Source organism: Pararge aegeria, chromosome 23 (assembly GCF_905163445.1).
Source record: "Pararge aegeria chromosome 23, ilParAegt1.1, whole genome shotgun sequence".
Lineage (NCBI taxonomy): Eukaryota > Metazoa > Arthropoda > Insecta > Lepidoptera > Nymphalidae > Pararge > Pararge aegeria.
In genome coordinates this window covers 5,688,820-5,703,862 of record NC_053202.1, presented here as the reverse complement: position 1 = coordinate 5,703,862, position 15,043 = coordinate 5,688,820, and the positions used below count along the sequence as shown (strand labels likewise).

The window sequence follows — 15,043 nt, the reverse complement described above, 5'->3', positions numbered from 1 at the left end:
TTCCATTCGCTTGTGTAGTTTATTTTTCGTAAACCAATAAATAGTGTTTGGTATTACAGTACCTCATTAGCTGTCGCCATATAATTTTTTGTTCATATATCGCTTTTGGAAATACTCACTTTGCATTAGTTAGTAACTGGAGCACGCTCTGCCACAGCTGGTCGGTGATATGAGGCATTCCACTTAACACTAGTCCCCATAACTGACTGCCGTGGCGTGACAGGAACCTATGGAGCGCCTCGTCTGTTAAGTTGTCTGAAGCGTCCACATCTAGAGCGACTAGGTTCCTGAAAGGATTGATATAATTATTAACGCGGTTTGATAATTAAAGGTTGTAAACTATCCCTCTTGAAATTACCTCAGACGACTGTAAACTAGTTTTCTTTAAGACTTTAAATAAACCAGGTGATCAAAAGAATAGACCGTCAAAATAAAATTACAAATACCCTTTCGAGTGGGACCTCATGGAATGGATGTTATAAATCAGTCAATAATTATTATTCTAAAGAAAGAGAATAACAGGTTTTTGATATCAAGCACCAAATTCAACGCCTCCTAGTCTCTAGCCTAGCTCGAAACATCCTTATCTGGGAATACCAGATTTTAGAAAGCATTCAAACTGGAATGGGAAATAGGAATGCATGATGTGAGCCCGAATTGGTGAAAATTCGGTGTTTCGGAAAACCCAGTAATAGATCATGCACCGAGGCAGAGGAAATATACACAAAATCCTCCAATGTCAAGGAGTACCAGAAGAACGCTTAGCTCCTCAGCATTACTCTGAAGCAGTTGTTAACCTTGGTGACCTGCTAAACTTATGCGAGTGATTTCAGCTGGCAGGAGTGTTCCAACTGGTACAGGCCCAGAAACAAAACAAAAACAGAGAATCCAGTGCTCCCATTATCTATTAAGAATGAAAAAAGAATGTTTGTTTGGGAACCACGGAGAAAGATTTTTTTTTAACGGAACAAAAAGAAAGTGAAAAAATCGTGTATGGACCAGAAATGGTCTCCACTCGGAATGTAGGTGTTTCGCCATTGGATTTAAGATTGTGTTTCTTACCTAGCAGTTCCGGATTCCAGCCAAGCTTTAAGAACGGAGTCATTGAAGCCGTTTATCTGGCCTGCGCTCAGGAACCTCAGGTTCGGGATTCTGGTCAGCATGTCGATCAGACACTCCGTGGACAAGTCTGTGGCTGTCACGTCCAACTCCTGGACGGAGGATTTCTCCCATTCCACTTGCATCACGTACTCTGAATGTAAACCTTAAAAGAATGATATTTTTTAATCACCAATGGAAGACAATGTAACTTTAGTTTAGTTTGACAGTGATTTCTATAAAAACTATCTCATAATCTTTAGGTACCTACTTTTAATAAAACTGTAACTGTGATGAAAGTTTTTATCAATTTTACATCATAACTATGTCATATCTTAGCCGATTTCAATAAATCTTTTTTCATTGGATTGGTTTCATAATTTTAACCTCCCCAAATTTCTTTAAGAACTGGTGGATATAATTGAAGATTGTGGATCATCTTTGGCTTAAACTTTATGATTTTATCTTTCAAACCTGCAAAGATATCATCCATCCATTTACTGGCTTGAGTCAACGTTGCTTACCCGGCGATATCGACTAATATTTGGTGCGGCTATTAGGCAACTTTTGTGATTTAGTGCTTAGGTTTTAAAAAAGGCGATTGAAACTCTGTGAGCATGAATATTATTAGCGATTGACTATGTATGTAGAAGCAGTACGATGCGTGGAATTTATAATTTCTGTATTTTCTCTGCTCTTGGGAGGCTTTGGATGTGCCAAGTGACCGACAAAGACGTTACTCAAGCAAGGTTTGCCCGCTATCATAGACTGTACCATCACGTCATTGGTGAGATTGCAGTCAAGGAATAAAAAGACTTGTAATGGAATAAAAAAAGGTTATGGCGTTGCCAATGCTCATAGGACGCTCCGTTTTTAAAAAGTAGGTAACAGTTAGCATTTTGTGCAGGAATTGAACATTGTGCTTTTTAGGGTTATGTACATGAAAACTGGTGTAAATTTTACTTACTGCAGCCGTTCATGAGCAAGCAAGTCAGCCTCCTTGAGCGTTGGAACAGTGTTTTCATGGTGGAACCCGTGACCTTATTGCAGTAGTTGACAGCGAGGCATTCCAGCTTGAACCGAGCACGTTTTAATAATTAGAATCTATCGATCGTAACTTTTTGAGTTCGCCATACTGGGACATAATTCTTTTTCTGGAAACTTTCACAAATTATGTACAAGTAATTTATATAGAAATCATTTATGTAGGAGCAAGCCAAGCTGAGGTAGATGCATATTACTATATTACGGTCGTTAAAAATTGCTTTTGCCTATATTCAGATCAACTTTTACAAATGACTACTAAAACCTTCATACATATAGAGTACTGATAAACACCCAGACACTGCAAAATATTCATGTTTATCACACAAACATTTTCCAGTAGTGGGCATCGAACTCAAAGCCTTGGACTCAGAAAGAAGGGTCGCTGCCCACTGCGCCAATCAGCAGTCAAAGATAGTTAGCATATGAACATTCTTTAATTATGCATTCAAGCTGCCGATGATTAAATAGACAGGATGCAGTGTTAAAACATAAATCAAGCTTAGTTGTATAAACGCCGTGAATTTAGTCCTCGAATCGGGTATTCTTTTAAACTAGCTTAGACTAAAACATCGACATCTCCCGTAACCGTAACTCTCTGTTTGGATTTGTTCGCATCCGTTAGTTACTTTTTGACCTATTTACCGCACCATACAATCCTTAGGATAGCACTCTTGTATAAAGGAAAGATGTTCATATAATGTTATGTGCCACAGGCTCGGGCATTCTGATAAATTTTTAGTCATTATTATCATTTCCTGTCAACAACTTGATTTTGAAATTAATAACGTACCTGTATGCAGTTGGAGCTGAATGCATCAATGTGGGAGTCATCCACGAAGTTAATGCCGTACAAGTTGATGACTCGGAGATTCGGTGTCGCTGATTTCAGTTTGTGGACATTGATCACTTCGTATATTTCCTCCTCTTCTTCTTCAACCTTCTCGTATGTTCCTTTTATAATTATTATCATCAAAAAAGTTATAATACTGTTATTGATTACAATATAAGTGTAATTTGGCATTCCTCAGTTGACTGTTTCTTTATCCGGTCTATTAAAGATTTTTCATTTATTTCATATATAGTATATGTGCCTTCCTAAATAATTTAGGAGGGCTGTATGTTGTTACTCATTTTGAAAACAGTTACCAATTTTTTGGCTAAAATCAGCTTTGGCAGAAGACACTTTCGCTTCGATCGCTTGAGTAAAATTAACAGCGACGGTATAATCCTTGATTTTAGAGTGACTTAATCTATGACTTTAAATACAGATAAAAAAAAACACCTTGCCGAATCACCCAAAATGCTTATTAAAAAAATTGAAAACTTTGTAAATGACCGGCTCGAAGGACCAATAACTAAAAAGCTTACCAATAAGATGTAATATTTCTAATCCATTGATGAAGTTATATATCTTCCTCATAAAACCTTCCATGAAGATTACCTCCGACAGGCAAATGCATAGGTAACGCAACTTTGTTGGAAACGCCTGCATCTCTGAGAAGTCGTGAAGCTGCATAGCTAAAAAAAATCCAAGACCTCAGTTAGCACTTAGACACTATAAAAATATCCGGGATCATGAGATTCCTTAACATACAATGATAACTTTTTTTAATTTAAGGGGCGAAATCCTCTACATCTTGGAGAAAAATCAGTTTATGTGGGATTCCTGCTAAATAAGAACCTCTTAATGACGCAATACTAAAAGGAGAGGCTTATAATCTTGACTATGTCAAGACAAACGCTCAGGTATCTAGAACATGTTCTCAGGAATTTCCGTTTCGGGCAGTACCGTTGGGTAGGTACTAATTGGAAGGCTTCCTAATTCCTTTGAATGCATAGGTACCTGCCCAGCACGACACCCGATGATCTCGTCCTAGAACCGTGCCCCTAACCTCTAAGCCTTTCGCAAAGTAACGCCTGCTTCTATCCAATGCTTTACCTGTACTAAAATCCAGCAGCATGTGAGTTAGGTTAGGGCATTTTGAGGCCAGCTCGTGCAGTACTGTATGTGTAATCAGCTCGATCGGCAGCTCGATGTAACGCAGCGAGGGGCCGAATCTTATAGATATCAGTGCCAGCAAAGATTCGAGAGAACCTGAAAAAAAAACATTTATTGTTCTTAATTCTAGTTTCCGGCAGCGATCCTTTTCAAAAAGATGTTCATTGACCAACAATCGTCATCGTTAGATTAGATAGATAAGAAATAGGCGACAGCGTACCTCAACACTCTAGTAGTTTATAAGTATACATCTACTACTAACCTACATGCAGTCCGGATATCTCAGGTCGCAAGCTGACGTGGGTCCAGAGTTTGGTGTCGTAGGCTACCATTCGCCACCGCTTGCATACCGTGGCCATGCGACATATCTCGCGGTGCGACAGGTACGAGAATATGTTTAGCAGAACTTTGTCCGGTAGTTTCTCTATTGTCTGAAACAAATTAAATAACTTTAATTAATCCTTGCTTTTCACACGGCTCGATATGGCGCGAACTTTGCGTACCATGGATAGGTAAATTATTAGACAAAAGTAGTGGTTTCGTTCTTAAAAAAGTTCGCTAATGAGTAGTTTCTTTGAATGAGCGTGTAAAAGGTTTATTGACCGCTCGTGTTCGATCACGCGTAATGCGGGGGCGTGTATTAGGTACGGTATGTCCACGTTATTCCTGTCCTTGACACCATTCACATACGTGCATTTATTTTGGTGGGTTTTTAAAAATCAATTGGTAAAATAAAACTGAATGTTTAATCATGACTTTTCCTTCCAATCGACTTTCCTTTAAATCGTAGGATTTAGGATGCATGTAAGTCCTACGGGTTAAGTAGTAGGAATCGAACTTTGAGCCTGCCTTACCTACTACGACATTTTCGATTTTAGTCCGTCGCCTGAACAACTGTGTCTATCCTAATAGTCGGTATTTCAGAAGAGATAAATTGATTCGTTGATTTTGTTTATTGAACTGTGATGCATTGCGCAATTTGAGGGAGGCCCGTATGAGTGCGCATTTAATCCCGGGAAGACCTGTTTACAACTCAGTCTAAACTGTAGGACTGGTCAACAGTTATACCGGTTATATCTTTAGAAAACTCCCGGCAAAGATGGACTGCTCCTGTTTAAGCAAATTTAGTTATTTTTGTTATGAGGCTGGCTACCGAGAGGGTTTTAGTGGATAGAAATCCCATATAACCCAAATTCTCCCACAGAGAATTGGGTATCTTTTAAGAAGACTTCCCCCCGTCAACAAAAAAAAAAGGTCAAAACTAGGATGCAGGAGTTATGCCCAAAAAGGACCGTCATGTCATTGGAAACTTTGCTCGCAACCGTAGACATACTTTGGTCTTATTATAACCTACGCATAAAACTTTTATATAGGTAGGTATCTAGACGTAATTTTAAATAATGTAAACATGCTATGTTTATGAGTGGGCACAAGCATGTTCGTATCGTTGTCCTAAATTTTATAGGAATTAATAATATAGGATTTATTCTTCAGAGAGCTTAGTTGCTTGGATATAACTATAAATAAATAAATATACTACGACAATATCGCCACAGATACATCGCCATCTAGCCCCAAAGTAAGCGTAGCTTGTGTTATGGGTACTAAGATGACTGATGAATATTTTTTATGAATAATATACATAAATACTTATAATATACAGATAAACACCCAGACACTGAAAAACATTCATGCTCATCACACACACATGTTCCAGTTGTGGGAATCAAACCCACGGCCATGGACTCATAAACCTATGTGACTAGGTCATGTAGGTACCTATAGTAGGTACCTACTACATACAGCAGGAGTAAAATAAACGTTGCATAGCGATGCCGTACCTAATTAATAATAACCTAATTATTGTATGGCAATGCACGATGCAATCATTCGTATTGAAATATTGTTACTACTAACTAATACGTTTTGTCGTTTGGCTAGCACAACTATGTTACTAACATTATTTATTTACGTTTTGAAAAAGGTCAAGAGTACCATATGTACCTATTATACGTGCTTAAATGCCTTGGAGCATACCAAATGAGATTTTCATCGGGAAAATTTCTAACTCACATTATTTAGAAACTTATTTTAACGTAAAAAAAACACTCAAATTTACGTTACCGTATTTGCAAATGGACTTCTGATTTGTCCTCCTTCAGTCAGATAAACCTGACTGGCCTCTAAAGCTAGCTGCCCCCAAACATCTGTGGGTATATCCATGACGAACTGATGTTTTATCAACAAACAAACACTATGAATGCATATGATATGCCTGAAAACTGTGGAATACACACTAATAACTGGATTTACTTCATGCGCGAAAAGTTCACGCGAGCTAAGAATGTGGAGCGCTGTGGTTAATTTTGGAATCATCTGGGAGGCGATGGTACGGGAAACATTCTTGGAGTCTATCGATTCTATACTTTTTATTGACAAATGGTTTCTTTTATGAATAAAAACGCTGTAATTTAACATATGAGGACGTATTTTTTTTAAAAACAACATCGGACTTTATTTTTTGGGATATCGTTGTAATTGAAAGTTCAAGACATGCATGAAAATAATCTGGCGGGAAATTTGAATACGTGCGATGCTCTCACCTTTAGCACGAGAAGTTAACAATACGAGTTACAGCGCTGTTACAGCTGAAGTACGGCTTTAACGCGTCGATTTAAAATATAAACGGTGTCCTTTTTTTGTTGTCTTACATATTTTAACGGCGAGTACGAACGACGCGCTGCCGCGGTGGTGATATCAACCACAGTTCCGGTAATTCACTTATTTGTAAAGAACATTGAAATATATAGATAGGTAACTACAGAGCTGGCCTAAAACTTGTTCTAATCTAGTATTTTTAGTAACCAAAAATGAATATATTTCATAATATGATAGAATTGATAAATTAAAGGGGCTGTCGAAATAAGACGATTAAAGACAGTAAAGAGCCACTTTTGTATATTACACAATACTGCCTATAGTTGTTATATAGCTAATATAACTCAATCACGCTTAGAGTCTGTTTCACAACCTTGTGATAAATGTCGGATAGCCTTTTCTCTTAGAAGCTTAACTCGTATTGTGCTCGTACTAGTTCCAAACGCTTAAATGAAACAAAAAATGCATGCCAGAAATAATTATTGAAAAATGAAAAAAGAAACGCTGAATATTGACACGAACTTTTCTTTTGAATCTTTGGGGAGGAATGGGTATTTCATCCCCAGATATATCACTATATTCCGATGGACTATATTCTTTTCTTCTCCTGCTTCGTCTTGGAGGAATTGGTAGGTACTCCTCCATCGCTCCAACATCATTATCTGGATTCTCTACCATTGTTACATTCATTTCTGGTGTTTCGCGTATTGTTGATACATTTATTTCTGGAGTCTCGCGTATCCTTGATAATTTAATTTCTGGACTATCGCGCATCGGTGATCCATTATTCCCTGGGCTTTCGAGTATCGCAGATACTTTAATTTCTTGACTTTCACGCATTGTTGATACATTAATTTCTGGACTTTCACGTGTCATTGAAACATTTATTTCTGGACATACTGCCATCGTTGATTTTTCGAGCATCGTTGATTAGTAGGTGTAATCTTCTGTAACGCGTAACAGACTTTTTGGAGGCCAATTTAATGTCATGGACCTGAATAAAATAAAACTTTTGATTACAATCACACCTACTCGTTAAAGTTACGATCTAGGTTGATATTTGTATAATGTGTAGGTATTCCGTATTTGAGTGAAAATTGATGTTTCATTCATAAGAGTTAATATTGTAAGGAATAAACAAAGTAGTTTTCTAATGTACGGTTTTATCTATTAACAAGCTTTTGCCCGCGGCTTCGCTCACGTTCAGTTTAATTTTTGATTTGGTAATTGTAAACTACAAAGGTTTAAAAAAATGTCTTGCCTAGAAAAATATTACCGTAAATTACTTAACAAATCAAAAACTTTCATATAAATTTTCATCCCCTATTAGATGCCTTTGGAGTTGGAATTTTTAAAATATGTGAAGCACGTATTTCTTTATTTTTAATCGAAAACTTAAAATCAAAGTTTAATGGAATAGAAGTACTTGAAAAATGAATTGATAAATGAAGGATTTTATACAAACTTTTATCCCCCATTTAACCCTCTTAGAGTTAGATTTTTCAAAAATCCTTTCTTAGCGGATAGTTATTACATTGTCTCTGTACAAAATTCGATCGATCCGTCAAGTGGTTAGAGCTGATTGTTGATAGATCTGCCAGTCAGGCAAAGGTGACTGACTAGTCACCTTTGCCTTTTAGAAGTATATATAAATAGATTTCCAAAACTGTGTAATTGCTTGGACTAGTTTTCGATAATGTTAAAATGTTGAATGACATGTTAAAGCTTTTAAACGTTTAAAATGTCCTATTATGCTGAAGGTACATTAATCCTATTTTAGCTGACAGATTTTTCCTATCCAAGATATATCTACAGAATGGAAAGGCCAGCTGTAGTTCATTCAGGCTAGATTTATAAAATCTAATATCTTCGCAGGCAATTCAATAAGTGTTATCGTTATAAATGACATCAAAGATACATACTAAAAGCATTCAATAACCACCGATAAAATAAATTGAAAACAATTCATCAAACCGACTGAAACAGTGTAATATCACAGATGTCTCAATACGCCTGAAATAAACTATACGTAAGAAATAATTGGAAACATGCTTTCATTCATTATTATTTGGCATCGGCTTATAACTTTGCCCTTAGTTAAAGATTTGCACTAAAGCAATGGAGTCGTTTTCTAATATCGAAACGCTGAAACGCTAGAGTAAAATGGAACTTATCTATATTGATTTAAAACTCGAAGTCCACAATTCTCTAGCAAATGCTTTTTGCAGAAAAATCTTCGCTTTGGAAAAATCTAAATCATCAAATGTAACACAGAAATTGCGAGTCAAAAATGGGTGACATTCGGTATTTTGTTTCGATATTGGAAAAGGTCTTCGCGATTGCGAGTGTGCTAATCTTATAAGTGTACAGATATGTACTATTTGACCGATTAGATCACCAAATCCAAAACGCGACGCATCTAATCACATCTGCCGTGCTATTGAAAAAGGCGAATTACTTATAAAAATTCTGCTCAAGCCGATTTCAGACTTGTGCTGCATCTACAAAAGGAGCTCCCACCAGGTGCAGGTCTTAGTCTTTTTTTGGAAACCGGGAACGGAAAGGCGTTTTTTTATTTAATAAATTTTAAAGTTTTGAAAAACATGGGAAATCTATCCATTCTTTTAAATTCGATTTCACCGCCTTGATTCAAATAAAGACTATATCACTCCCTATATTGTGAAAAATCTTCTTCCCAATGTGAATCGGTTCAGCCCTAACAAAGATTATTCTGGACAAGCAGACGTACTGACAGTCAAGTGTGCTGAGGTTTTGCTATATTAGTTAGAGGCAGCTAGTTATTTCGAAATCACAGATAGTAACTTTTACTTACCAACATCCCCAATGTAGCTGGGAAATTCTGACCAACAGACCAACTCAGTTTCGTAATAAAAAATAATAATATTGCATTAGTATGTACGATTTAAGTATAAAGTTGTGTGTATCTGACACAACTTAGTTGTAAAGTCCTCACATATGGCGCCGATTCCATTAAGTATGCTGCCCAATGGCGTAACGACAAAAAAAAAATCTCCAATCCCCATTTTTTAGATTATATCATATTATTACACTTAGAGATTATTAATACACTCTGTCTATACCTCATAAGTACCTTATTAGACTCAAGGAGTTAGTTAAATTTAGTCGACCTAACTTACACAATCGCTTAGCAGCGTAGAAAATGATAAATTCGATTTATTTTTGTATTCAAACATCCATAAGCTTAAATGGTTACTCTGATCCATCTTTATACTGAAAAAAAAGTAATCATTACAAATAAAAAGAAAACTGAAAGTTTTAACAGAATAAATCTGACTAAAAACGTACACACGTTGTCATAGGAATCGCGCAAACTGACAAACCAATTTCAAGAGTCAATCTCATGAATTTTCGGGCTCAACTGAGCTTCACTGTATCACTAATAAATTTTAAGTAGTTTGTCAGAGTAAAAGAGGTATACCATAATGATGGGCGCTTTCCATTTAATAGATTCCAACTAATGTTTGCTAATGGGCAATTTACAGCTATTTATAAGGCCAATATAAATGGGAAAATGTGTTTGTCGGTTGTTCCATCTAGCCATATCCCTGAACTGTTTCTACGCGGAATAGTACGAAATCGCTTGACAGTAGGTATGTCTTTGTCGGTAGAGCCAGCCACGCCGTAACCTACCAGACCAGATCAGCGAAAATTATGGAATTATATATATATATATAAATTGTCACTCCCCTTTAAAAAGGTCGTTTGGTTCCGTTCCGTTGCGATGTCGGATGGACTTATGGAAATAGGCTTTCAGGAAAATCTGATGGTAGTAGTTTCAGGTCCTTTTAGTGATCGATGTTATTTACAAATCGAGTACAGTTGGTTGCGATGTTTTGGAGATTTGAAATCTTCTTAGTGTGGAGACCTGGAGAAGGTGATGCACGAAAACGACAACCACAGAGTACATGATTGGGCGGATACAAGTTTTTTATAGAGTGTCTCTTAACGACTAAGAGACATGTAACTTGTATGCATGAGAGTAAACACTGAGGACAAATATAACTTTATTACGGGCTGTGCGAATATGAGCAACAAATTCTTCTTCATGAGCTTCAATCGATTGTCGAAGGTTACATCTAAGAACTTACTACTCGGTTATCATTTGCCAGGGAATTTTTGACAAATACATTGGATATATGGGATGGGTTTTGTTCCTGGGCTGTTGATTAAAAGATTTTTATAGGCCCAGTATTTTGGAAAAAAAACGGAACGTAGATTAGCGAGGTTACTATATAAGTATTCTTTCATAATCAATCAGAGAGTCTACGCAGACAAAGTAGCGTGCAACCGCTAGTCAGTTTATTATCGTCGATTATGAACTAATTTGTTGGCGTCATTGCAACTGAATGAGGTGTAAACACCTTATCTTCATCGCCGATTGGTCCCGCCTGTGTTCTTGAAGCGGCAATATATTGGCAAGGGACGAGGTATTTCCTGGACGTCTGACTCATCAGCGGACCTATTAAAATTTCTCTCGGCTGAAATTTCATCATGACTTGTAGACAGAAGCATTAACGTTGGATGGCATGGATTAAATGGATTAAATGTACAACCTATACATTCTACTAATAATAATGTTCATAAGTAAATAATATACTTAAGTATATTATGTACTTAAGTATATAATGTATTTAAGTAAATAATGTTCATAAGTAAATAATGTACCAAAGTATATAATGTAAATAAGTAAATAATATACATAAGTAAATAATGTACTGAAGTATATAATGTACTTAAGTATATAATGTATTGAAGTATATAATGTAATTAACTAAATAATATACTTAAGCATATAATGTATTTAAGTATATAATGTACTTAAGTATATAATGTATTTAGTAAATAAAATACTAAAGTAAATAATGTACCAAAGTATATAATGTAAATAAGTAAATAATATACATAAGTAAATAATGTACTTAACTAAATAATATACTTAAGCATATAATGTCCTTAAGTATATTATGTACTTAAGTATATAATGTATATAAGTAAATTATGTTCTCAAGTAAATAATATACTTAAGCATATAATGTCCTTAAGTATATTATGTACTTCAGTATATAATGTATATAAGTAAATTATGTTCTTAAGTAAATAATATACTTAAGCATATAATGTATTTAAGTATATAATGTACTTAAGTATATAATGCAAATAAGTAAATAATGTACCAAAGTATATAATTTAAATAAGTAAATAATATACGTAAGTAAATAATGTACTTAAGTACAATGTACTTAAGTAAATAATGTACTTAAGTATATAATGTATTTAAATATATAATGCACTTAAGTATATAATGTTTTTAAGTATATAATGTATTTAAGTATATAATGTACTTAAGTATATAATGTACTTAAGTAAATAATGTACTTAAGTATATAATGTTTTTAAGTATATAATGTTTTTAAGTATATAATGTGCTTAAGTATAAAATGTACTTAAGGATATAATGTATTTAAGTAAATAAAATACTAAAGTATATAATGTACCAAAGTATTTAATGTAAATAAGTAAATAATATACATAAGTAAATAATGTACTGAAGTATATAATGTACTTAAGTAAATAATGTACTTAAGTATATAATGTATTGAAGTAAATAATGTACTTAACTAAATAATATACTTAAGCATATAAACTATTTACGTATATAATGTACTTAAGTATATAATGCAAATAAGTAAATAATGTACCAAAGTATATAATGTAAATAAGTAAATAATATAAATAAGTAAATAATGTACTGAAGTATATAATGTACTTAAGGATATAATGTATTGAAGTAAATAATGTACTCAACTAAATAATATACTTAAGCATATAATGTATTTAAGTATTTAATGTAAATAAGTAAATAATATACATAAGTAAATAAAATACTAAAGTATATAATGTATATAAGTAAATTATGTTCTTAAGTAAATAATGTACCAAAGTATATAATGTAAATAAGTAAATAATATAAATAAGTAAATAATGTACTGAAGTATATAATGTACTTAAGTATATAATGTATTGAAGTAAATAATGTACTTAACTAAATAATATACTTAAGCATATAATGTATTTAAGTATATAATGTACTTAAGGATATAATGTATTTAAGTAAATAAAATACTAAAGTATATAATTTACCAAAGTATTTAATGTAAATAAGTAAATAATATACATAAGTAAATAATGTACTGAAGTATATAATGTACTTAAGTAAATAATGTACTTAAGTATATAATGTATTGAAGTAAATAATGTACTTAACTAAATAATATACTTAAGCATATAATGTATTTACGTATATAATGTACTTAAGTATATAATGTATTTAAGTAAATAAAATACTAAAGTATATAATGTCCTTAAGTATATTATGTACTTAAGTATATAATGTATATGAGTAAATTATGTTCTTAAGTAAATAATATACTTAAGCATATAATGTATTTAAGTATATAATGTACTTAAGTATATAATGCAAATAAGTAAATAATGTACCAAAGTATATAATGTAAATAAGTAAATAATATACGTAAGTAAATAATGTACTTAAGTATATAATGTACTTAAGTAAATAATGTACTTAAGTATATAATGTATTTAAGTATATCATGCACTTAAGTATATAATGTTTTTAAGTATATCATGCACTTAAGTATATAATGTTTTTAAGTATATAATGTATTTAAGTATATAATGTACTTAAGTATATAATGAACTTAAGTAAATAATGTACTTAAGTATATTATGTACTTAAGTAAATAATGTACTTAAGTAAATAATGTGCTTAAGTATATAATGTACTCAAGTAAATAATGTTTTTAAGTATATAATGTACTTAAGTAAACAATGTGCTTAAGTAAATAATGTACTTAAGTATATAATGTGCTTAAGTAAATAATGTATTAAAGTATATAATGTATTTAAGTATATAATGTACTTAAGTATATAATGTGCTTAAGTATATAATATACTTAAGTACATAATGTGCTTCAGTATATAATGTACTTAAGTAAATAATGTTTTTAAGTTTATAATGTTTTTAAGTATATAATGTATTTAAGTATATAATGTACTTAAGTAAATAATGTACTTAAGTATATAATGTAAATAAGTAAATAATGTACTAAAGTATATAATGTACTTAAGTATATAATGTTTTAAGTAAATAATGTATTTAAGTATATAATGTACTTAAGTAAATAATGTACTTAAGTATATAATGTAAATAAGTAAATAATGTACCAAAGTATTTAATGTAAATAAGTAAATAATATACATAAGTAAATAAAATACTAAAGTATATAATGTATATAAGTAAATTATGTTCTTAAGTAAATAATGTACCAAAGTATATAATGTAAATAAGTAAATAATAAAAATAAGTAAATAATGTACTGAAGTATATAATGTACTTAAGTATATAATGTACTTAAGTAAATAATGTTTTTAAGTATATAATGTGCTTAAGTTTATAATGTACTTAAGTAAATAATGTACTTAAGTATATAATGTAAATAAGTAAATAATGTACTAAAGTATATAATGTACTTAAGTATATAATGTTTTAAGTATAAAATGTAAATAAGTAAATAATGTTCTTAAGTATATAATGTATTTAAGTATATTATGTATTTAAGTATATAATGTGCTTAAGTAAATAATGTACTTAAGTATATAATGTTTTTAAGTATATAATGTATTTAAGTATATAATGTACTTAAGTAAATAATGTGCTTAAGTATATAAAGTGCTTAAGTATATAATGTACTTAAGTAAATAATGTGCTTAAGTATATAATGTACTTAAGTAAATAATGTTTTTAAGTATATAATGTACTTAAGTAAACAATAAGCTTAAGTTAATAATGTACTTAAGTATATAATGTGCTTAAGTAAATAATGTACTTAAGTATATAATGTATTTAAGTATATAATGTACTTAAGTATAAAATATGCTTAAGTATATAATATACTTAAGTATATAATTTACTTAAGTAAATAATGTACTTAAGTATATAATGTACTTAAGTAAATAATGTACTCAAGTATATAATGTAAATAAGTAAATAATGTACTAAAGTATATAATGTACTTAAGTATATAATGTTTTAAGTAAATAATGTACTTAAGTATATAATGTACTTAAGTAAATAATGTACTTAAGTATATAATGTACTTAAGTATATATAATGTTCTT

General features: G+C 32.0%; 1 protein-coding gene across 3 annotated transcripts in view; it reads right to left on the bottom strand.

The window, feature by feature from the left end:
* The window catches only part of LOC120634325 (F-box/LRR-repeat protein 2), a 44,650-nt gene that overhangs the window by 3,699 nt on the left and 25,908 nt on the right, over positions 1-15,043 (bottom strand). Inside the window, exons 1-8 of one of the 3 annotated variants that reach the window (XM_039904835.1) lie at positions 7,325-7,709; positions 4,407-4,575; positions 4,085-4,240; positions 3,514-3,663; positions 2,936-3,096; positions 2,066-2,171; positions 1,063-1,264; positions 120-287 (exon numbers count right to left, since the gene is read on the bottom strand). In XM_039904835.1, coding sequence (XP_039760769.1) covers positions 120-287; positions 1,063-1,264; positions 2,066-2,171; positions 2,936-3,096; positions 3,514-3,663; positions 4,085-4,240; positions 4,407-4,575; positions 7,325-7,708 — 1,496 coding nt within the window. In that variant the 5' untranslated portion in view covers position 7,709. Of the gene's footprint in view, positions 1-119; positions 288-1,062; positions 1,265-2,065; positions 2,172-2,935; positions 3,097-3,513; positions 3,664-4,084; positions 4,241-4,406; positions 4,576-6,268; positions 6,487-7,324; positions 7,710-15,043 lie in introns of those variants that run through there. The other 2 variants (XM_039904831.1, XM_039904832.1) reach the window with 2 other exon arrangements.